Genomic DNA, 24,417 nt, shown 5'->3' with positions numbered 1-24,417 from the left:
ACATCTGGAGGGCCGAGGTTGAGGAAGCCTATGCCCTTCAGTACTAGTGCACCTGCTTTGCATGCAGGTCCCTGGATCAAAGATTCCTGCCTGAAACCTTAGAGAGAGTTGCTGCCAGTCATTGTAGACAATTCTGAGCTAGATGGAACGGATGGTCTGACATGCTATAAAGCAGCTTCCAATGTTCTTCACAGGTCCTTGTACACTACAGTGGTACCTCGACTTATGAAGACGATCTGTTCCGCGGCCGTCTTCGTAAGTCAAAGTCTTCGGTTGTTGAAGCACCCGTTCTGCGTATGCGCAAAGCGCGATTTCCCGCTTCTGTGCAGGTGAAGAACGCGCGCACGGCGAAAAGACTTCCAGGGTTGTCGACTTCGGAAGTTGAAACCTTCGGAAGTCAAGTCGTTCAGTTGTTGAGGTACCACTGTATATCATTTCAGAGATTCCTTAAAATCCACCCCCACTCTCTGTTCTGTATTCTCTATCCCAAGCAAAACCACTTTGGCACAATAGTACTTGTCATGGACTGTTTGGGTATGAAGAAATGGAGGGAGGAACCAGGTGGCGAACCACCAAGAGAAGAAAGGTCAGAGCCTGGGGAGTGGTGGTGGGACAACAAAGAGGGAGAAGACTGGGAAGAAAAGGTGTCAGAAGCTGAAGAGGTAACAGGGCCAGTGGCATTGCATGAGCAAACAGTGCTGGAGGAGTGCATGCATATGCGCCAGGAGGTGGGCACATGCACCAGAAGCAAATTCATATGGCCTTCTACCTTGCCACACTAGATGTCTCTTGCTTAGATAACAAATCAAGATTCCCAACGTTAATGACATTGCATTGTTCGTTTTTCCAATTCAGAGGCAGGACTCTTGCAAGCTTTGAATATTCTTTATTGGTGCAGCCGTACAGCAGTGTGTGGCCCACTCTCTCTGACAAGGCCAGATGCGCTTCACCAGCAGCACTGGAGGTCTTTTCTATGCAGGTGAACCACGCTGTGATTTCTCAAGAAATATGACTTCAGCAAACTGAGTATAATTTATACAGAGAGGTTAGGAAAATAGAATTCTCCAACACAGGGGTTCCCAACAAAATTTTCTCGAGGACCCCTCATCGAGCCGCTATTGTGACAAGGACCCCCATTAATTCCTAATCCTAAAAGACAGGGTACCTGCGCAGTAGCGCACAAATGAAGCCGAAGCGCGCAAAGCATCTTGGGGAGGTGAGCGTTAGTAGAATGCACACGCTGTCTCTTTGCAAAACAGTAGTGTTTGTAAAGCGCCACCTAACGGCATACAGCAGAACTACTGCCTCTATCTAATTCTAGTTTTGCGCTAGACTCTGCTCATGCAGGAAGCAGCCAAAACAAAAAATCTGTTATCATACGAAATATATTTAATATTTTTTTTATTCTAATAGCATCTTGCGGACCCCTCTGGCATAGCTCGCGGACCCCTGGGGGTCCCCGGACCACCTGTTGGGAACCACTACTCCAACACAACGTCTTACTTCTTACTTACTACCAGAATGCGGCAGCTAGACTGGTGACTGGAAGTGGCCGCTGAGATCACATAACACCGGTCTTGAAAGACCTACATTGGCTCCCAGTACATTTCCGAGCACAATTCAAAGTGTTGGTGCTGACCTTTAAAGCCCTAAAAGGCCCAGTATACCTGAAGGAGCATCTCCATCCCCCATCGTTCTACCCGTTCCTGTTTAGGGAAGCTTTTAATGTTTAATATACTATTATATTTTAATATTCTGTTGGAAGCCACCCAAAGTGGCTGGGGAAACCCAGCCAGATGGGTGGGGGTATAAATAATAATAACTACTACTACTACTGTCTGATACAAAGATGTTAAGACACAAGGTGGGAGGGAAGAAGCTAAACTGATTTCTTCAGACCTGAAAGACCATGTGGAAGTCCTTGGCTTGGCACCCTGAAAGAAGCATCACTTTCCATTGAAGTAGTTCTGCTCCAGCACTTGGTTGAAATCACCCATGGTGTTCTTCAATATTCTCAATCATTTTTGTGTCTCCAGATGTTGATGGGCACTAACTCCCATCAGCCCGTCAACAAGGCCAGGGATGATGGGAACTGATGCATAGCAACATCTGGGCAAGGCCCGCGTTCCCCACTCCTGTTCTTAGATTTAGAATCCAGATCAGTACAGAAGAATATTGCTTCATGTTCCTGCAGTAGAATTTCATGGTACCTCAACCCCACATCAATGTACTTGCACTCTACCTATCATACCTCAGCCAGGTGACTGAAGGTCCCAATTTCCCTGGTTACCGGTAAGAGTGGAAATGAGGAAAAGCAAATAATCTACTGAAGTTGAAACTGCGACTGTGTGAAACAGAAAAGAGTGGTTGCACTTTATTTGTGAACAGCAGGAAATGAATTTCAAAAATGAAGGCCAAAAGTTTCATTACACTTACAGCATGAACTTCAAGTTATCACATTAAAGAGAAACTTCAAACCCTCATCTATGAAACCAGTTCAACCATTAAAAACAGAGCTCACCTGGAGTCTGTTTGCTTGGGTGGGTACATTAACTTGAAATTCATTGCAGGTGTTGCAGACATGCTATTTCGTACTGGGACAGTCACCATGTCAGAAAACAGCATATGACATTTTCACTTGTGAAGAAGCATGCATATAGGAATATAAGTGAGCATTTGGAGTATATGGTGGACAGCAGCATTCCCACAGGGAATGAATGAGCCTGTGTAAAGTTGGCTTCCTACCGTGCCGTCTTCATTATACAAACACTAGTCTGTACAGTTGTTTAGTCTCACTGAGGAGGGGAGATGCATGTTGTTGATCACTACCTCCTTTGGGCAGCACCCACCCCTTTGATTTCTGTCTTTTGAGTTGCATAGAAGTCAGCATCTGAGGTATCCATTTTTGCTGGCACCCAGCTTTTATTTGGTATTGAAAGTTTCTACATGTGCCTGTACTAATTGTAGGTACAGAAAACACAAAGACATACAGAGAAAAAGCTTTTGCATTGTCATTAGAGTGGAACAAAGTCTCATTGGGATAAAGTTGTGTTGGTGGGAAGAACTAATCTGATCTCATTTTTTGACAAGAGTCACAAGCCTGGTAGATGAAGGGAACGCTGTGGATGTAGCATATCTTGATTTCAGCAAGGCCTTTGACAAGGTGCCCCATGATATTCTTGTAAAGAAGCTAGTAAAATGCGGGCTAGACAATGCTACCATTCAATGGATTTGTAACTGGCTGACTGACCGAACCGAAAGGGTGCTCATCAATGGCTCCTCTTCATCCTGGAGAGCAGTGACTAGTGGGGTGCCACAGGGTTCTGTCTTGGGCCCAGTCTTGGATCCCACCATCCCACTTGGATGATGGGCTTGAGGGCATCCTGGTCAAGTTTGCAGCAGATGACACCAAATTGGGGGTGGCTAATACCCCAGAGGACAGGATCACACTTCAAAATGACCTTAACAGATTAGAGAACTGGGCCAAAGCAAACAAGATGAATTTTAACAGGGAGAAATGTAAAGTACTACACTTGGGCAAAAAAAATGAAAGGCACAAATACAGGATGGGAGACACCTGGCTTGAGAGCAATACATGTGAAAAGGATCTAGGAGTCTTGGTAGACCACAAACTTGACATGAGTAAACAGTGTGATGTAGCAGCTCAAAAAGCCAATGCAATTCTGGGCTGCATCAATAGGAGTATAGCAACTAGATCAAGGGAAGTAATAGTACCACTGTATTCTGCTCTGGTCAGACCTCATCTGGAGTACTGTGTCCAGTTCTGGGCACCCCAGTTCCAGAAGGATACTGACAAGCTGGAACGTGTCCAGAGGAGGGCAACGAAAATGGTCAAAGGCCTGGAAACGATGCCTTATGAGGAACAGCTTAGGGAGCTGGGTATGTTTAGCCTGGAGAAGAGATGGTTAAGGGGTGATATGATAGCCATGTTCAAATATATAAAAGGATGTCATATAGAGGAGGGAGAAAGGTTGTTTTCTGCTGCTCCAGAGAAGCGGACACAGAGCAATGGATTCAAGCTACAAGAAAGAAGATTCCACCTAAACATCAGGAAGATCTTCCTGACAGTAGGAGCTGTTTGACAGTGGAATTTGCTGCCAAGGAGTGTGGTGGATTCCCTTCTTTGGAGGTCTTTAAGCAGAGGCTTGACTGGATGGCCCTTGTGATCTCTTCCAACTCTACGATTCTATGATTAACTGCTCAGTACTCATGCTGCCTACAGTCCATGATGTCCTTCTTGGTACAAGACACACTGCTGACCTGCTGTCCTCCAGGTATTTTGGACCACAACTTCCAGCAGCCCATGTAGCTCAATGAGGAAGGAGAAAGGGCTCTGCAAAATTTGCCATGCTGGTTTAACCAGAGCTATTTTGGTCACCATCAAAGGAAGATGCCTTAGCTCCCCACTTTCATAAATGAGCTGGATAGTTGCATAGGTTACAGCCAGAACATGTAACTGCAGCACATCGGAAGCCAACCTGTTGGCCTCCAGCTGTTGCAGATTTCAAGTCCCATTAGCCAGCATGGACATTGGTCAGGGATGATGAGAGTTTTAGTCCAATAGATCTGGAGAGCAGTGCAATGACTACCCCTCCTCTAGGAGCAATAGTGAAGAAAAGGCGACCCTGCGGGCCTCACTTCAGTTGCTGCTGGGGGCAGCACATAATTGTAAATCTAATTACGCGCCTACATTTTATCAAATCAGGGATGAGGAACCTTTCACTTCCAGATTTTGCTGGACCCCAAGTCCCATCACTCCTGGCCATGCAGGCTGGGGCTGATGGAAGTTGCGAGTCTCACCATTCCTGCATTACAAAATAAAAAATAACCTTGTTGCGCCAGTGGAGCATTCCTATTGTTGTTTCTATCTCTTGATGTAGACGCACTGAAAAGTTCCTGGGAAATGGACAACAGGGAAAGAGCAACTGGGAGCAACTCTGATCCCAAGGTTCTACTTGTTGTACGGAGTGTAATTAGACTTCCTTGTAGTTTTTTCCCATTGTTTGCCCAGAGAAAGCTTTTTCGCTGTCCAAATTCTTGGACCTCTTTTCTGCAGCATCTTTGGCAAGAGGTATTTTAGGCTGTACTATTTCTGATCACCCCCTGCTAAGAGACTTCTGAGCAACAGCAGAAGTTTGGATTAGGCAGTTTAGCTTCCTCATCCAACTTTCTATTTGGCATGGAAAAAACTAACAGGAAAGGAGGTAAAATGGACCAGACAGAAATGAGATACATTCGTCACAGTGGCAGAAGTCTGCAACCGTACTGGCCTGTTACAGGTTTCAAGACACACCCAGCCAGCTGCAACTTACAAACTATGCAATGATCTTTCTTCCATAACATTTGAAGCAGTTACATTTGTAATAGCCTAGTGACAGAGCACATGGTTTGCCTACAAAAGGTATCAGGTTCAATCTCCTGTATGAAGCTCTGGGGAGCAGCTGGGCCTGTGGTCAAAATTCAGCCCAGCATGGTCCCAATTTGAACCGCAGGTTTCTCCAAACCACACCCATCTTTCCCACACCTTGTATCATATATGACATATGCAGACATTACAGAGATAGATGGACTAATGGATCTGCCATATTATTGACAGGTTCCTAGGTTCCTAATGGATAAACCTCTGGGATCTGGGGCTGAAAGCCTCTACCCTGAGTGTATCCAATTTCAAAGTGTGCTATAATAAGCAGCAGGGGATGTTCAGACCAGAGCACACAACTTCTCTCACCTGCTGCTGGTTCCAAATGTGATTGATGAGTCTGCACCATGAAAGGGAGTTCTTGCTACACCCACCACTCCCAGTTAAGGGATGGGGGCAAGATGGCCCTCTGTCATTCGTTATTTTGAAACACTGAATAAATTAATCTGAGCTCACAGGAGTGAAGCCTATGTTACATGTAGAGACTAATTAGCAGCCATTCTTGTTCTACATAGATGACTTTGAAAGTGTAGCGAATGGTATAGTTTGCGTGGGTCTGAAAGGCTGAAGAACACCACAAAATGGATGCAATGTCTTTTAACTGTCAGTGAACTGATCATAAACTGTGTCGTATAAGCACTAACGGAATGTGGAAAACATCTTGATGTTTTGGCAAAAACAGTGTGTGCTGGAATGGAACAGCAGAAGGAGGCTTGGTATTGGGCTGCACAGCTTTACAAAACATTCAGATAAGATAAGAGTTGTGAGATGATGCCAAGGACAAGGATGAGAGATGCCGAAAACATGGCAACAACAAGGAGTTGTGTAAGCATCAGGAGTTGCCAGGCATCAGATGAACAAACAAGGTGTATAAATTGCAAAGCCCTCCTGCCTCAGTTGTGTGCACTGACAGCTGTCGTTTGCCACCCGTGGCTCTTACTGGGTCTGATCAATCCCGTGTAGAGTGATGAGTATGATTGAGTGCATGGTCCCTGTCTTGTCATGTTTGTTAATCAATAAAGCAATGTTACAGAGAAAATCCAACATTGGTTGTCTGGGGTTTACTTGCACCTTCCCTGGAGTGTACTGGGTCTTCCCTGGAGTCTTCCCTGTGTACTAGACATTTAATAAATATAAATTGCATATATTGTGCTTTAATAAATTAACAAATCTCTTAAAATGCATTCTGGAGTGAGTGAGGTGGTGCACAAGTGCCAACGTATTCAGAGCAAACAGCAACATCTCTGCTTCCAAAGCCCACCAACTTTCCTGGTTTGGTTCAACAGCTACTTCTACGCCTATGAAAGGGACATTCCCACGTGCGTGTGATCTGAGGCAGTTCACACTCAAAGCCATGGAAGAATTGTTGCTCCCACGTTATTAAGGATAAAAGGTGGAACGAAGGTGATCTGCAGCAAGAAGCTCCCATTCTTCTGGACAGCCTATCTGACACTCTGAGACATGTGTAGCGGCGTCAACATCTCTTCGAAGATGGCCCCTTTCACGTTTGACCCTCTCAGGTTGGCTTCTTGCAGATCACAGCCCGACAGGTCACAATTCTGAAATGGCAAAGAGATGTTGGTAACTAAAGTCTCCTCTTTTTATATGTTTAAAACACGCACACACAAAGCTAACAGCTTCCATCTTGTTAAGTTAGGTTGAATTTATACACCTTTGTTGATTTACAGTACAGTATTTTACTTCCTGATGCTCAGAGGATATTTTGTACAGTCGTTTACTATGCTTGTGAATTTTCTTTGTGTTTTGTGGCTGCTTTTTACGTGCAATGTTTATTTTGGTATTAAAGAGGACACTCCATTTAGTTGTCAATTGTGTTTTTATATAATAAAATAAAATATAATAATAATAATAATAATAGCACCCCACCTATCTGACTGAGTTGCCCCAGCGACTCTGGGTGGCTTTCAACATATATAAAAACATTTTAAAAATTAAACATTTAAAAACTTCCCTATACAGGGTTGCCTTCAAATGTCTTCTAAAAGTCAGATAGTTTTTTATTTCCTTGACATCTGCTGGGAGGGCGTTCCACAGGGCGGGCGCCACTACTGAGAAGGCACTCTGCCTGGTTCCCTGTAACCTCACTTCTCACAGGGAGGGAACTGCCAGAAGGCCCTCAGAGATGGACCTGAGTGTCTAGGTTGAATGATGGGGGTGGAGATGCTCCTTCAGGTATGCAGGGCTGAGGCTACTTAAAGGCTTTTCAGGAGCGGTGTTATATGGTCCTGTCGACCGCTCCCAGTCACCAGTCTAGCTGCCGCATTCTGGATTAGTTGTAGTTTCTGAGTCGCCTTCATGGGCAAACACTTTTGATAATTTATTACAAATGCAAGGCGATACCTTACTATTGGAGCCAACAGCGAACCAAAAGGTAGCTAGCCACGCAAAGATACAAAAATGTATTCAGTAGCATTGAGAACCAAAGACCCTTATAAATGAAAAGTCATCTGAGATTTGTGAAAAGTGTTAACAGACACCCTATAAATGTGCAGCTGTTGATCAAAAGCTGAAAATGTAACTTACCTCCAAGTCAGTTCCTGCAAGAGTTGCTCCTCTCAGGTTGCAGTTCTTTAGCTTTGCATTTTTCAAAGTTGCAACTCTCAGATTTATTCCAGTCATCTGACTACCTTCCATATCAACTCCTTTCAAGTTAGCACCTGAAGTAGGAAATAACATTTTAAGTTCAGTTTAAAAATGTGAATGACTTCATTCTCACCGCCTGCTCTTGACCTTCTTATTGAGAACGACCATGCTAGTTCGGCAGCTTGATGCTCTGGTTTCTTAATGAAATGCAGTTAAAGGTCTCAGACAAGGCTCTTTCCCATTGTCATCGTCTATGCCTCCCCATTCCAAACCAACATACTTATGAAGCAATCCATCTTCAGAATTATCCAAGAGTAATATGGAGACTAAGTTCAGCGAATGAGCTCATTTTGTCTTTAGTACAGGTGTCCCCTCCCCACCCTCTTACACACGAATGACTCATGTGTGACTGCATAAACTCATGGAGCTGGGAAATATTTAAATAATACAATTCAACCTTGAAATGGCAGGAGAGCTGAGAGTCCTTGTGGCTCATGAAGAGACATTACCTGGAGCCCAAAGAGAACGTCAGTGAGGTTGGAGGAAGCCCCAAAGAGACAAGAGGCACAGTGGTGATTTCTTTACGCTGCTCAGCCTCCCCACCTAACAGCTGATTTGCAGGGTAAGGCAGCAGCAATCACAACCACTTTCCCATGTGTCCTCCAGCCTCCTGGCGGCCCCAGAGCTTCAGCTCTAGTTGTGGATACTCTTGGATACAGCATTTATGTATGAATTGAAGAGGGAGTGTCAGAGAGGGCATTTAAAGAATGCTCCCCATATTATACAATTTTACTTATGCATGCAGGGCATCTGAATGTAACCCCCACATAAGTGGAGAAACGCCTGTAATCCTCTAAGCTATTTCAGAATTTCCCTGTCACCACAGCATGTGTCATATGAAAACGAAGAGGCACCTAGTTTTTGCTTTTACCTTCTAGGTTTGCTTTAAGGCCAGAGGGGTCCTCAAAATTGCAGCCTTTCAGGGATGCTCCTTCTGCGTTAGAACAAAGCATCTTTACTCCTTGGAGGTTGGCACACTGAAGGAGAGAGAGGGAGAGCTAAAATGAATCAGAGTCAGAAGATGTGCAACGTATTAACTGGTCCAGATGTGAATATTCTATGTTTGAGACATGCCTGACCAGCCTTTGCTTATGGAAATTCCACAGCCCCCATTGGCAGCCTATTGTGCTCTTATTTTCCGAAAGTCTTTCCAACATCTACCCTCTAGTATTCCAAAAGTGCTCGTTTGGTCCTGTCCTAATGGATGGATAAAAACCCCTGCAATTCTCTTCAAAAAATGGTTCGGTGACACTTCTGTTCCAGCTCGGCTGCCTCTTGTGTATTTTGTTGCAGGTGAATCCAGGTGGAGAGAGGTATTGAAGAATGTATAGGCTGGGCATTCTAGGAAATTAGGAAGCTGCCCTTATACCAAGCGAGACCACTGGTTCATCTAGCTCATTATGGTCTACACTGACTGGCAACAGCTCTCCAGGGTTTCAGGAAAACTAATGAAGCTTTTATCCTTAGGCTAGTTTCTATACATACTCACACATCCCTATCCTCCAGGCAGGCAAGCAAGAGGCATTATCAGAGCTCAAGGACACATTCCTGCCATGCAAATAGGATGAAGTACTGGGCAAGGAGTGTGGCTGGGAAGGGAGTGAGGCCTGCAGGAGTCCCAGGGGCTTGCTAGGGAGGACTGGAGGACTGCATTTGCCCTCCTGGACTCAGGGCAAAGTTGTCATGCTATTAAAGAAACCTTATTCAATTAATCAGGCCAGCTGCATAAATGTACCCACTTAGTAGTTCTAAAGACAAAAGAATGCTGGTTTTTAGCCCCACTCAAAACAACACTCACATCTAGAACTGATCCAGAGAGATCTGCTCGCTCAAGGTTTGCACAGCACAGGTTGGCATGGGCCAGGTTGCATCGGCTCAAGTTGGCCATCTTGAAGTTGATATATCGGAGATCTAAACGAGAGAGATCTGCCCCGCTGAAATTTAAACCCTGAAAAATTGGGAGAAGGGAGGGGGGAAAGACTTGCTGCCTGTATAGCACTTCAGAGCACTCAACAAACTTTGCCTACATGATCTCAAGAATCCCTTACAATGAAGCCCGTTGGGGAGGGTGGTGGTTCCCCCACATTGTAGATGCAGCTAAGAAACATGTCTAGAGCCTTAAGCCACAGACTGTGTGTGGGAATGAGATGGGATTTAATTTTGGAACTACCTGGTTAACAATACTGGCTGTTGCATGGTCATGAACAAAAAAGAGCATCACTGAACATGAACTAATCAACTCTGTGTAATTGTTGACTGTACTGGCATTATACTGATCAAGAGAACAGACAAATTATCTGCTTTGTAGAAAGATGGGGGATTTTCTACAGAGTCTCCCCATTGGTAAAAGATCAAATTATTCCAATTCATTGTGGGATATGGCTGGATCATGATGTTTTTTGGTTGTTGTTTCATTAAGTTACTGGAACAGTAGGTCGTAGTCACAGCCTTCATTTACACATTCAGTAGAATGTGGTTGGAGAGCAGACCAGACCACATTAAGCTGTGGATGACAGAACACCATTGGTAATGCTCCCCATGTAAAAATACAAAAGAATTCCTTCAATTAAAAAACTAGCATATCATACAGAGGGATTCTTGCACAGGCCACTCCTACCTGTGCCAGTCTTTCTACTGGTATGAAATGTCCAAAAGTGAAGCAAAAGAATGTAAAATTCATGGAGGTGATCAATGGCTATTGCTCATGACGGCTTTCTTCTAGATCCAATGTCAAAAGCAATATGCCTCTGAATGTCAGTTGCTGGGAATCCAAAGTGAGTGAGTGCTATTTCACTCAGGGTTTTCCAGAGGTATCTGGTTGGCCACTGCCAGAACAGGATGCTGGACTAGATGTGTCATCCAGCAGGCTCTTATACCAACTCAGATATAGAAACATGGGGACACATTTTTTAAAATTCTGCTCCACATCAAAAGCTTCCTGTGCCACCTAGCAGTTTGAAACTTGACCGCTGGGTGGGTTCTGCCCATTGGCCTGAAATGACCCACAAAAGATAGGCCAGTTCTGGCCTTGGCCCTCAGGCTGAAACCGATTCCCCACCTTAGCCTTAGGCGTTCTACAACCACCTATAGAATAACCCTAACTAACAAAGAACAATCTTTGTTCTTGATACCTGACAGCGTAGCTCAGATTTGGTTGAAGTCGCAAGTAGGAACCTAACAAATTCCTTTCGGGAGATTGGCGAATGATCTTCAGCTGGTTGTGAATTCTGTAGGGAAAGAAGAAGAGCAGCAAGAGATGACATTCAACTACTAGTTAAGTTTTCAGTGATGTTGGGATTTTGGAAAAATCCTGAACTGGGAGAAAAATTCTGATGCATATGGATTGTGATTCAGCACATTTATTTTACATCTGTTTTGTAATCCAAGAGCAATAAAAATAAAAATAAAAATAATAAAATGCCCATATTAATCTAACATACATAGTTATTTCAACATTGTTCTAATAAGCAAATTATCTGAGTGTAGAAGGGTAGAAGCCACCCTTACAGTGCAATTCTATGTGTCTATCCAGAATTTCTGTTGTTTTCAGTGAGATGTGCTCCAGTTAAGTTCCAGCCTTAATAACGCTTGCTTCTGAGTAGACATGAATAGAAATTTCAACCCAATATCACTGACATTTTTATTGGGCAAGAAAATGAGGTGGTTGCAAAAACTGTAATTACCTTAATAGCTGCTTCTAGATGTTCAATCAGTGAGTCAACCCCAAAAAACCTGGCTTCTTCTAAGACTCCTAGCGCAAGAGAAAAGAACATAAATGTATCCTTGCTATAAATTACAATTATCATTATTCTTAATTATCTTCCACATATATGTCTCAATGCAATGAATGCAATACAGTGGTACCTCGGAAGTCGAATGGAATCCGCTCCAGAAGTCCGTTTGACTTCCAAAATATTCAGAAACCAAGGTGCGGCTTCTGATTGGCTGCAGGAAGCTCCTGCAACCAATCGGAAGCTGCGGGAGCCTCGCTGGACATTCGGCTTCCAAAGAACGGTCGCAAAGCGGAACACTCACTTCTGAGTTCGTGCCGTTCCGGAGCCAAAACGGACGAGTACCAAGGCGTTCAACAACCAAGGTACGACTGTATATTGAAAACAGCTAAAAAACAATGGTGAAAAGCTTCACAGAAATGACATACCATGTAGTTTCAGACATGCTCAGCATCCTGGTCCCTTAAGCAGGGTTGCAGGAGCCAGTCACAAGATTGTGCACAAATTCTTCTTATGGCTCTAACTGGCTTATGTCAGTACAAGCAACTCCCCGCTTGATCAGCACGTGGGCTCCTGCTAACATGCACGCTGCACAGCATCCGGTAACGGAACCCTCGCAGCAGTGAGAAGACATCTCTACCGATTTTAACCATTAGGAGAATTAACTATAGTTGCAAATAAGCAGGACTTGAAATATGGGTTTGAACACAGTTTCAAAACTGGTTAACAACACACCATGGTTAGCTTTAACTTAAAAAACACCCATACCCACCACAATTGTTGTGGGGCAGGTGTTTTTAAATTGTTATTTTAACTATTACTCTTAAAAGAAGTGTCATAAGTAGTAAAAGGTAAAGAAACGACCAAAACCCTACAGTACTTATAATCAGTACTAATTGAAATTATAAGGGGGTTAGGACTTCCGCCATTGCTGATCGGCAAGGGAATCTCGAGCTCCGAGATTCCCTGGCGCTGTGAGGGAGGGGGTAGCTTCAAGAGCGCCACAGACCCCAAAAGAGCCCCAGATAGAGCTTTCTGGGGACGTGGGGACTCTGCTGCACCCCAAAACGTCTTCTCTGCTCCCCAGTAAGCCCTAATAAGGGACCCAAGAGCGAGCAGAGTGGAGACGTGGGTGCCTTTGTGAGTCGATTTGCTACCTTCGCAGCGTGTAGCTCCGAGCCAGCAGCTAGTGGAGCGATGGATTCTTTCTAAATTTAAAGATTTGAAGACATTGGATACTGTGAGTAAAAGAAAAAGGGGCTTTAAAATTAGAAATCTGAAGGAATTGGCCACGGGAGGAGATTTAAAAACGGAAGTCAATCTCCCCCACTTTGTGAAGCAAGAAGCAGTTAGCTTGCCCAAAGCTGGAAAGATTGACAGGAAGTTTTAAATTCCCAAAGATTGTACTTAAACTCTCCGCTGAGACAGGGTAAAGGGGAAAAGGGCTGATATTAAGGAAAATCCCTGTAAAAGACTCATTTTGGACTGGGGAAAGTCCCCCTGTACGCTGGAGTCGGGAGCCTGGAGGGATCAGCGAGCCGCCATTATGATGTCATAATTTGTTTACCTCTTGAGGTCGTGAACTGTCAGCAGTGAAGAGGTCACAAAGTACATGACTGTGAATGCCAAATGCTCTCTTCATAAATGTATATAAAAGTATAAAGGTATGAAGAAGAATTTAAAATGCTAAAGTGCAACCAGCTTGGACATAATTTTTATTTCTGAAGATTGGAGATATAAACTGCGCCATTTCCTGTTTTGCAACTCTGGCTGTGCCCATGAAATTTGAGGTGTGTAAGATGCCAGTAGACGTAACAACACCTGACTTTTCTGATTTCCAAGAGGAACTTTTAAAATTGTTGTGGGAACTTAGAAGTGAAGTACAACAGAATACAATACAGGTTGGAAAAATAAACCAGAAGTGTGTGGAAATCGAAGAAAGAATAATTCTACCAGAGAGGAAGAAAGACAAACATTTATCAGTCCTGGACAATGCAAAAGACACTAAAGAAGAAGAGGAAGGGGCATGGAACATTGTTCTCTCAGTGAGGGGGGGACAAGATCCATGCTTGACTCAAAAGGTCTTTAAAGAAGAACTACAGTCGTGTGGATTAATGTTCTCCCCATGAGAGGAGGAGAACAGGATCCATACTGGGGTCAGAACCAAAGAGGAATAAAAATTGTGAAAGGAAACATGGTTGTTAGGCTGTGACAGAGTGGGAGTGGGAGTGATGAGTAATATTGGATGTTATTTTCTGATTGATTAAAATGGTCTGAAACTGGTTTGACTTATGGAACTGGCTGAGCCGTCAGGGAGATTCCGAGTTCAGGGGAGGGGGGGGGGCTGAATTAGATCTAAGTGTTTAAATGTTTTTAGGATGGAAGAGGCAATGTTTGAATTTATGGATATTTTTGGGAATTAATTTTAGGCTAAGGGGTGAAATAGAAAATAGATGGTTGGGAAATAAATTATAGGTTAGAAGTAATTGATGGTCATAGGTAAAGGATAATTGATGTTTATAGATTAGGAATCATCGAGAGAAAATGAAGAAGAAAATGTTAAATAAATGGAAAATGATTTAAGATATAATATGAACATTGCTTAAGATGGGTTAAAAAAATGGACACGGGGAAGAGGGAATCGAGGAAGTCTACAATGTTAAGTAAAATGAAAGTTTGTTGTTATTGTTATGGTTTTCTTTCCTATTTTGTTTTTGTTTTTCTTTGTTGCTTTTTTGTATTTTGTATTTTCTTTTTCTTTTTTATAAAATGAATAAATATTATTTGGGGGGGGGAATTATAAGGGGGTTAAATCTGGGCAGCAGAGGGGTGTGTGGGTGTGAGTGAGAGAGAGAGCACACAAGATCCTGCAAAGGTTCATTAACTGTGATTAGATGAAATCCTGATTAGATCAACATTATCATTATCATCATCATCATCAACATCATCATCATCATACACAATTCTATCCCCCCTTCTTCTGTTGAGCTCATAATGGCACAGAATAGCTTCATGGCTGGGTGAGGATTTGAACTCAGGTCTCTCTGCAGCCAAAGCACTGGACTATTACATGTGCACAGCTGCCAAGTCCAGTCCTGTGACTGCAGCAACTCAGACTGCGTGTTTCAGCTTCATACCCATTGATGTTACCTCTTCTCTTGAGAAGAGAACGAGGTTGCTTAAACGTTGTAAACTCTCTCCTATGAGCAGCACATACCAATAAAACTGTCGGTCGTACACATCTTATATTGGATGTAATTGGGGACGGAGGAAAGGAGAATTAGATTTCCGACCAAAAGGGCCCCATGGTTATCCAATTCCAGAAGCGTATGCTTCCAAAACAAGTACTGTTCTTTTCCATGGGGGATGCAAAGAGGTGAATAAAATTTAAGAGCACAGGATGCAATGTCCCCAAATTAATCTCACACATTTATGATTAATAAAACGGCGATTATTCCAGCCTTTAATAAGCTGACAGCAACAAATATATTTGGGGTAAAGTATTTGTTCCACTTGAGCCAAGGGGAGTTTTGACATGCTATACTGAGAATGTATTCTGTGTTAGTTACAGTTTCTCTAGTTCCAATCCATTAAGAGCTAGGATGTTTGCATTCTGATATGCTAGTCCTACACAGAGTAGACCCACTAACAATAGGTAGACACTGCTAACTTTGGTCTACTAATTTCAATGGATCTACTCTGAGTAGATCTTAGCTGGATATGTCCCACTGTCCTAAGCTAGAGTCCACCTCTCTCAGCTGCAATTTATTTTTGTTCCGTTTTGTTTTAATACTTCAACAATCAATCTTCTGAATCACATATAGGTTTGGCTCTTAAGTCTGCAGGATGCCCTTCTCCCCACCCTGCTAAGTAAAACCAAACTAACCAACAATTAGTTATTTGACAGCACCATCCCCCCAGCCTCTTTAGGCTCATCTAAGAACAAGAGTTTGGCAGCAAACAACAAAATGATAACATGACTGGTACCCCAATAATACATACCTAGTAAATTAATGCCTTCATTTACAATAAGCTGTCCATGACGCAAAAAGTTCAAAATTGGTTCAAAGTACTCAGGACTACGGTCAACTAGGAAGGCTCCCTGGTGATCTCGCTTATTCCCCCAGGCATCTGTTTCCAACAGGAAATATCACACAAAAATTCAGTGCACAAAAAGAGAAAGCCTTCAGAAATCAGATTTATTATTGTAATAACCCAGTTGTGCACTAGCTCAAGGAGGTTATTTAAAAACAGACAGCTTGGGAGAGGGAGCAATTTTCAAAAGTCCTCTTAAGAGTTTCAGCTCAAAATGTTACAAAGAAAAGAGCAAGCCAAAGACAAAATATAAGGGCTGTTCTAACAGTTCCATCCTACTTAAAAGAGAATTGGTGAGATACAGATTAGAGTTCAAATTCTGTACTAGGGGTTCCAGAGAAGTCTCTGAGCCTGTGTTAGAAACTCAGCTATATACAGTGGTACCTCGGGTTACAGACGCTTCAGGTTACAGATGCTTCAGGTTACAGACTCTGCTAACCCAGAAATAGTACCTCGGGTTAAGAACATTGCTTCAGGATGAGAACAAAAATCGCGCGGTGGTGCAGCGGTGGCAGCAGCAAGAGGCCCCATTAGCTAAAGTGGCACCTCAGGTTAAAAACAGAACAAATTAAGTTCTTAACCCGAGGTAACGCTGTAATCTAACACCTTAAACCTGGGCTACAGTTGCCACAATGGAATGCCTAGGCACCATTTCCCCTTGCCCGATGTGATATTATTATTATTATTATTTCCATTTCTATATCACTTTATATTTTAAAGAACAAATCACAACACGGTTTACAACACACTAAAACATCAAATAAAACAATCCAGAATAAAACTAATTCAAGCTTCAAAGAAAATATTTCAGATACTTCTCTAAGTGATATTCTGCTTTCCCCAGTTGCCAACCTGGCACCCAGAGATCTCCACAGGGTCACAATTGGACCTGCACCAGTTGCAAATAATAATAATAATAATAATAATAATAATAATAATTTCCCTGCCCATCTGGCTGGGTTTCCCCAGTCATTCTGGGCAGCTTACAACATATCTAAAATCATAATAAAAACATCAGTCCTTAAAAACTTTCCTAAAGAGGACTGCCTTCAGATGTCTTCTAAGTCAGATAGCTGTTTATCTCCTTGACATCTGAAGGGAGGGTGTTCCACAGGGAGGGCGCCACTACCAAGAATGGCCTCTGCCTGGCGCCTGGGCTAACTTCAAATACTGCTGTGAGCTTTCCTATAGTACAAGGGAGTGAAACAGGATCCACCTGGTGGTACGGATCCTGAGCTTCCACAGCCCCTGTGAGCCATTTTTGAACAAGTGGGACTGCCCATCAATTGATGTCACAATGACTCAAGGGGGGAAATCAACCTTTGTCTTGCCAACCTGAATTCAAGCCAGTGATTTAAAGCATAATAAAGATTGCAATCCTGATTATTCCTCTGTATTGGAAGACTGATTAATTAGGCATCTTGAAAATTCAAGTTCATTTGTAAGAGGAAGCCAGACTTGAATCTGGCTTCCTAGGTTCTTCTTCTCGCTCATACAGGGAAGAAGCAAAAATAGAGAATCACACAACATGAACAATAATCCAACAAGACAAAAAACTTATTTGTTTGCGGAAACAACCAACTTGTCATACAATGGTGCATCTGCCAATGACGCTATGCAATGCACCTTTTGATAAACTATTTGTCCGCTTTGACAGATGCTCCCATAACAAAACGTAAAAAATGGGGGATTGACTTAGAATAATTTTAGTCCATACTGACCTTTATCTTTAAACATGCGAGCCAGCATGCTATCAGGTTCTTTACTAACTAACGTAGTCCTAGGGGGGGAAAGCAGAAGTATTAACAACTAAGTTCAAGGCTTTGATTTTTAGAATGATGTTCAGGTTTTGCATGGGTTTTTGTTTTGTTTTGCAGATATTTCCCTCTGTGTTTGGTACTTTTAACCACAAACCTTATGCAAGAGGATGAGCATCTACTTTGCATGTCATGTGCCCCAGATTCCATTCCCCGCATCCCCAGGGAGGGCTGAAGCCCTGGAGAGCCATTGCCAGCCCTTGTAGACAACTGTGAGGTAGATGGACCAATGGCCTTCCTATTTTTCTTATGCCGTTCCTTCCCTTTGCTCCAATAGCAAAACCATCATTTAGAAAACCAACAAGCACAATTTATTTACTTTAAAAGGGCATTCGACTGTTGTGGGTTGGAGCTGAGAGGTACTGCCTAGAATTTGGAGCCTGTGTCTTAGTGGGATGGAGTAATTTTCTGCAATGTTGGTAATGATTCTGTCTGCTGACTCATTGAGTTTGTTGCAGCGTTTTGCAAATATAAATAACTTTGTGGCAACAAAGTGACAGGCTCTTACCGGGTAGTTGTGAAGTACCGCCCACCAACGTTGAGAGTTATCCAGTCTGAGTGAGAGCCACTTAATGCTTCAGGAGGGTTTACATCATTCTGGGGATCTGTAAGCATGGAATGTACATGAACATTTTTAGTGCCGCCGTGAACGTGTCCATTTCACAAGACAAAAAGCAACAGAGCAAAATTCTGGATTCTTACCAATGAACGGTTCCCCTTCACATACAAAGAGGACATCATCATCCCTAAAGTGGGAAGAGAGAAAGAGAGCCAAATGTTTCCATGTGCAAGTAGACGGTATATAACTCGGTTTAGGACAATAGTGACCAGCAGCATAACTTCAATCTCCAAGGTTTTAAATTTAAACTAAAAGGCATTAAAAGCTAAGGAACTGTTCCAGGATAATTGCCTGGGTGCCAGAGATGCAGTAAATAACTGAGGGTGGAAAACAATCACCAGCATGTTTTAAATTATGCATGCTTTTAAAGTACAGTTGTAAATATTTTAGAGATAATTTTATGGTTTTATCTTTTTTTTGTAAACTGCTTTGAGGTTTTCTACGATCAAATGGTATATAAATTTTATGAAATGAATGAATGAATAAATAAATAAATAAATAATGTGGCCCTTCTAAGTCTGTGTTACTACAGAATGCAGGCAGAGGACTGCATGTCTGAATGCGTTCCATCAAAAACTCACTGTGCACATGAGCTAACCTACCAGGGATGCAGGGGAGCATTTGGGCATGCTATTTCCTACCTGCATTCTGGCATTGTCCTAAGCTTTTCTGAATGTGTAGACCCTCACTTAGAAACCTAGCATCCAGCGCTGATTGTGGGATCAGGTCGTGGGATGAGGTAAATTGGGCCTCAAGTATGTTCAGCTCTTCCCACTCCTTTGCATGTGCGTCTGAAGTAACTAATTCCCACAAACAAGGCAGGCTTTCTGGGCTCACAGGAAAAGTTATTTGGGCACACCCAGTCATGTCATAGTCACTGGTGCAATACAAGCCACAATTACTCTATGAGCAGAGTAATATTTTGTTAATGCCAAATATGGAACAGTTGTTTCAATTGTCTTCAAAAACTGATCATAGAATCATAGAGTTGGAAGAGACCACAAGGGCCATCCAGTCCAACCCCCTGCCGAGCAGGAAACACCATCAAAGCATTCTTGACATATGGCTGTCAAGCCTCTGCTTAAAGACCTCCAAAGAAGGAGACTCCACCACACTTCTTGGCAGCAAATTCCACTGTCGAACAGCTCTTACTGTCAGGAAGTTCTTCCTAATGTTTAAGATAGGGACAACATTTGCCCTCCTCCAGTCTGCTGGAACTTCGCCTGTTCTCCAGGAATTTTCAAAGATTATTGCCAGTGGTTCTGAAATCACCTCTGCCAGTTCTTTTAATACTCTTGGATGTAGTTCATCTGGCCCTGGAGACTTGAATGTATTCTGAATACAGCAGAATGTATTTTCTAAAAGTTAACTCTCAGTAAACAGTTAAGAGTTCAATTTTGCAATCCAATACTTGTACACCTCCTTTGGATCCAGTCACCAATAAATGCACAATTGGGGGCACTGGAGAAAGTTCAAGTTAGATCCAGACTTTTGCAAGAAAATCTCAATGAGAATTTGTTTGAGGTATATTTCCGAACAAATTAATTCCAGCCTCTGAAGGCATCAGACTGATACATAACAATAACTATTTGAGGGAATAATTATATCAGAGCACTGTTAGAAAGCAAGGAGCCATGTGGCTCCTGGGTTTTGGGAGCCAAAAAATGTCTGTGTGCCTTTTTTTTTTTTGCTGCCACACTACTCCACATACCAGGTGATTTGTCTGACAGCAAATATTAATAATTATATATATATAGAGAGAGTTTGCTGCTGGGTGAAACACCTGGAGCGCAAGGTAATGGGGCAGCAAAAGACACTTGTGGAGGTGCCATCCAGTTGCAAAATGCACTTAGTGTCTGGTGATTTCGAACGCTGAATCAGAGTCCACAATAATCTCTGAATCAGGCAAACTATGATTACTACAAACCCTGGCTCACCAGCCAACTAGAACTGAAAACTGTTTTAAAACGGATTTTTAATTCTGGTCTACAGGCAGATTGTGCTCTTTAGGACAAACTCTGGTTCCTCCAAACCAGGAAATGGAGGAGGGAAAACGAGGGAGTCCACAACATGCTCCACCAAACCAAGGTGTAGTTTGGCCAGCAGTTTTGAACTGGTCCTCATGAGCAGCTACCCCACTTTTGGAAGGCCAGAAAGCAATGGCACATTCCAGTGCAATGAGGTCACTGTATCCTAGTAGACAGTGTTGGTTCCTATTAGTTTCTGCAGGAAAGTTCCAATCATATGAACATTAAATTCAGGCCCAACTTACCTTATCAAAGCAATGTCATCAATGAGCCCACCTCTCCCATTGTACACGCTGGTTGCTTTTATTCCAAGCTTATTACTGGCTACAGACAGCAAATCAGACAGTGTCCCATAAACCGCCACAACCTATAAAAAGAGAAGGTGAGTATTTTAGCCCAATAGTGGTCAATGTTTTAGGGCTCCCACTTTTGTTTAATGAACCTAAATCCCCTGTCCAACCTGAGTAGCAGACATAGATGGGGAAATGCCAGAAACCTCACCACCATTTGAATTATGGCACATTCAAATGCAGCTGTCATGTGTTTTCATTCAGCTAAAGCAGAGTTTCATAACTCAAACATGATCTTCAAAAGTCAGCAGCTTCACAAAACACAAGCTACAGGTGCATGGGGTTCCGGTGAATGAAAGGGGGGGGAAATATGCTTTGCCCCAAACACACAGAGTTTATTATTTATGGTTCCCATACTTGTTCCTAATCAGAGCCTGGTTGCCTGTTGTTGATTATGAGCAGAAACAGCAACAGGAAGAGCACCTGCTAAATTTATGCTTAATGTTGCTATTTCTACTCTGTCCCTCTGGGGTTGTATGACTGCCAGTACTGTAAATGAAAGCCAGCAAAGTGGCTTTTTCTGGAAAATTTTGAATTAAAAAGCTTTTTAAACTTTCCCACCCCAAACCCTAAAATAGACCAGTTTTCCATGGTTGTCTTCAGTTTAGTCAACAAAACAGTGTGTATGCCATTGCAGGTTTTAACATGTCAAAAGTCACCTGAGCCTCTGCTCAATAGACAAACTTTCTGCACTGCTTAAGACAAAACAACAAAACAAAGTCCACTTTGTATTATAGTACTGATATATTTCAAAAAGTAAAAGCCAGGACACCCTGAGCTTTTTTTAGGACGACAGTTGTAAATGTTTCCAGATACAATTCAATAGTGTACACTTCCTTATACAGTATTAAAAACATTAAACAAAAAGAATGAAGGCACTGCATACTAATCTTAGCTTACTAAGAGAGCAAGAGTTTTATGCACGTGGTTTTCTTGGGTATAAGATAAAGAGACCCCTGACCGTGAGGTCCAGTCGTGGATGACTCTGGGGTTGTGGCACTCATATTGCTCTATAGGCTGAGGGAGCTGGTGTACAACTTCCGGGTCATGTGGCCAGCATGACTAAGTGAACCAGAACAGTGCATGGAAACGCCGTTTACCTTCCCGCCAGAGCAGTACCTATTTATCTACTTGCACTTTGACGTGCTTTCTAACTGCTAGGTTGACAGGATTTCTTGGGTAGAGTTGCCTGCAAAAAAAGTTACAACTTCAAAACTGACTGATCTGATTCACAGGACATGGTCAGTCAAACTATACCTTTGCCAGACCATGCAAGCAAGTGGGCTCAGAGAAAAGTTCACAGCTGCTTTGCTCCTCCCTGGTCCTTTCTACTGCCATGCCATGCTGAGCTAAGTCAAGGTTTGGCTGAGCATGCCATCTTAACTGGGACTTGTGGTTTAGCTCTCCCCTTACAAACCAAGAAGAAGAAGAAGAGTAGTAGTAGTAGTAGTAGTAATTTGGATTTGATATCCCGCTTTATCACTTCCCTAATTTACTAGTTTCACAGACAGCTACTTCAAATAACAATTTTCCTCCCTGTATGACTCATCTGGTCCATCTCTAAACTTGCTCAGTATTTCCAAAGGCAATAAATTAAACCATTTTTGGAATGCCATATTTATCTATGTTTCACTAAATTCCAAAGCCACCTAGAGCTTTTAACGGCTATGTTTACAGCTAACAGCTATGTCTTCAGAACCAATTGTCATGTACAGTTATCAAGGATTTTTAAAAAAGAACAGGTCTCAGAGACAAACAAACCTCCAAGTGAAATTTACGAACATCAAAAAAAGAAAACTGGAAAATTCAGCTGTTTGCATACATCCAGTTCAGAAAGGATGGCGGTAATTACTGAAAGGATGCTATGTTGGAGGGGAAAATACTATTAGTGTTATTATTTTTAATGATGATGGGCAATAAGCTACTCAACCTTGACACAACTTGCAACCCATCACCATACTTGGGGGCAATGTAGAAATCCCTGCCCTCCACCCAGAATCACTACCTGTTTAGCGAAGTTTTTAATGTTTGATGTTTTATCGTGTTTTTAATATTCTGTTGGGAGCCGCCCAGAGTGGCTGGGGAAACTCTGCCAGATAGGTGGGGTCTAAATAATAATTTATTATATTATATATTAAGCTGTTGTTAAGTTCTGACTCACTCTTAGGTACCAGGTGAAACCTTTTTGCTTTAGGGCAGACGTTTTCAACCTTTTTGAGTCCACGGCTCAAAACTAAGTTCTTTCTGTAGCACCCCTTGCCCGCAGAGCTGGCAGCCTCTCATCCATTTTTGAACCCCCCCCCCTTTGCGGAGTGTTTCCTTAGCCTCCTCTCCTTGAGAGTCCTCTGGTCAGCTGCTGCTGCCATCCCTGGTCTCTGAGCTGCCCCCAAAGAGAGGTGCTTGTAGCCAGGGCTGCTGCAACAAACAGCTGTGCAAGCCTTTGGAGGCAGAGACTGAGAGGGTGCACCTGGCAACATGGGAGTGGTTGGCTGCAGGGCTATCTCCCAAAAGAAGCTCAGCAACTTTGGGTGATCTCTCAGCCCCAGGTGCTGGTGGGGGTTGCTACGCTGGTGCCCACAGGCATCTGTATGGCTACTGTGCAAAACAGGATGCTGGACTAAACAGGCCTTTGGTCTGATCCAGCAGGGCTTTTATTAGTCTCACATCCAACAGCTTCCCTAGGCACTTTCACCTGGTAACATTTTTGTTCTCTTTCCACAACCCAGCAAAGTCTAATCCGTTCTGACACCTTGTTTTTCCATAGTAATCATTAACTACTTCCTACCCACCCACTTTCCTTTGTCTCCCCCACATATATTTATTGCATTTATTTTATTTGTATAAATAATAAAATTATCTAACCAATTTACATAAATTTGTGTATGTGCATATTATATATGTATGTGTATATTATATATTTTTATTTTTACCAATAAAATCAGATGTTAAGAACAAGTTAGCCTAATTCTTTTCAAAATAAGATCCAGTTTTAAAAATATACGCTATAAAAAAATTACATTCTAAAACACATGTGCCTTGCTTACACAAATACTCATTTTAAATATTTGGGTCAAACAGAGTTGTTACCAGTTTTCCAAGCTGATCAATCTTGGGTGATTGATTTTATTGAATATAAACACTGCCTGTTTTCGATTGTAAGCTGCTTGGGAGCAGAGACTTGGCTCTGTCGCTTTATGTGCCTCTTGCACTGCTTTGTATCATGATTGGGATGATGAAAATTAAAGTAAATCTCCTCATTATTCAAGCCCCTTCTCACCAAACCCACTTTCCACCAAAGTGAAAATAAAACACCCTCACTTACCTTTCCATTCCTGGGGCTGCCATTAACAAACAGGGTGACTCTCTTCATCGCCTCCCCCACCCCAGAGGGACTGAGGCGCCTGAAACTGCGCCTGGGACTTCTTGCCAGCCTAGCGACAAACCCGGAAGCAAGAGTTCTCCAACTGGCACGCCCACCCACCAATCCACGGCACTCATTCTTACTTTTTTTTCCTGTCTTCCCCTTCTTTCATCCAATGGGAACCAAAGCCGATTCGATGGGCGGATCTTCTCGTCTCGGCCCAGGCACCCGGCTGCTCTTCTCAGAATGAGCGGGGCGGAGTCTCAAGTAGGAACCTTTCAAAGGCGGGAGAGGGCAAGAGGGGCGGGGCACC

At 42.8% G+C, this 24,417-nt stretch overlaps 1 protein-coding gene across 1 annotated transcript; it reads right to left on the bottom strand.

The window, feature by feature from the left end:
- Window positions 1-1,715: 1,715 nt before the first annotated feature.
- KCTD9 (potassium channel tetramerization domain containing 9) lies at window positions 1,716-24,204 on the bottom strand. Its single transcript, XM_035138792.2, has 12 exons — window positions 24,066-24,204; window positions 20,639-20,760; window positions 18,450-18,493; window positions 18,256-18,352; window positions 17,652-17,710; window positions 15,838-15,966; window positions 11,788-11,855; window positions 11,236-11,331; window positions 9,903-10,052; window positions 8,976-9,081; window positions 7,985-8,118; window positions 1,716-6,999 (listed from the first exon to the last, which is right to left on the bottom strand). The coding sequence occupies exons 1-12, from the start codon at window positions 24,111-24,113 to the stop codon at window positions 6,883-6,885; spliced, it is 1,170 nt and encodes a 389-aa protein (XP_034994683.1). The 5' UTR covers window positions 24,114-24,204; the 3' UTR covers window positions 1,716-6,882.
- Window positions 24,205-24,417: the final 213 nt, after the last annotated feature.

The sequence above is a fragment of the Zootoca vivipara genome, chromosome 15 (genome assembly GCF_963506605.1).
Source record: "Zootoca vivipara chromosome 15, rZooViv1.1, whole genome shotgun sequence".
Taxonomy (NCBI): Eukaryota; Metazoa; Chordata; class Lepidosauria; order Squamata; family Lacertidae; genus Zootoca; species Zootoca vivipara.
The sequence above is the reverse complement of the archived record's forward strand: the minus strand, read 5'-3'. Positions and strand labels throughout refer to the sequence as shown.

Bases quoted from the DNA above. Each gene is read 5' to 3' on its own strand.
- KCTD9 (XM_035138792.2), bottom strand. From the start codon at position 24,113: ATGAAGAGAGTCACCCTGTTTGTTAATGGCAGCCCCAGGAATGGAAAG. The intron at 17,711-18,255 runs GTAAGAGCCTGT...TTCCCCCCCTAG, and splicing joins CGGTACTTCACAACTACCCG to GACTACGTTAGTTAGTAAAG. The intron at 9,082-9,902 runs GTGAGTGTTGTT...TCTCTCCTTCAG, and splicing joins TCTCTGGATCAGTTCTAGAT to TGTGCCAACCTCCAAGGAGT.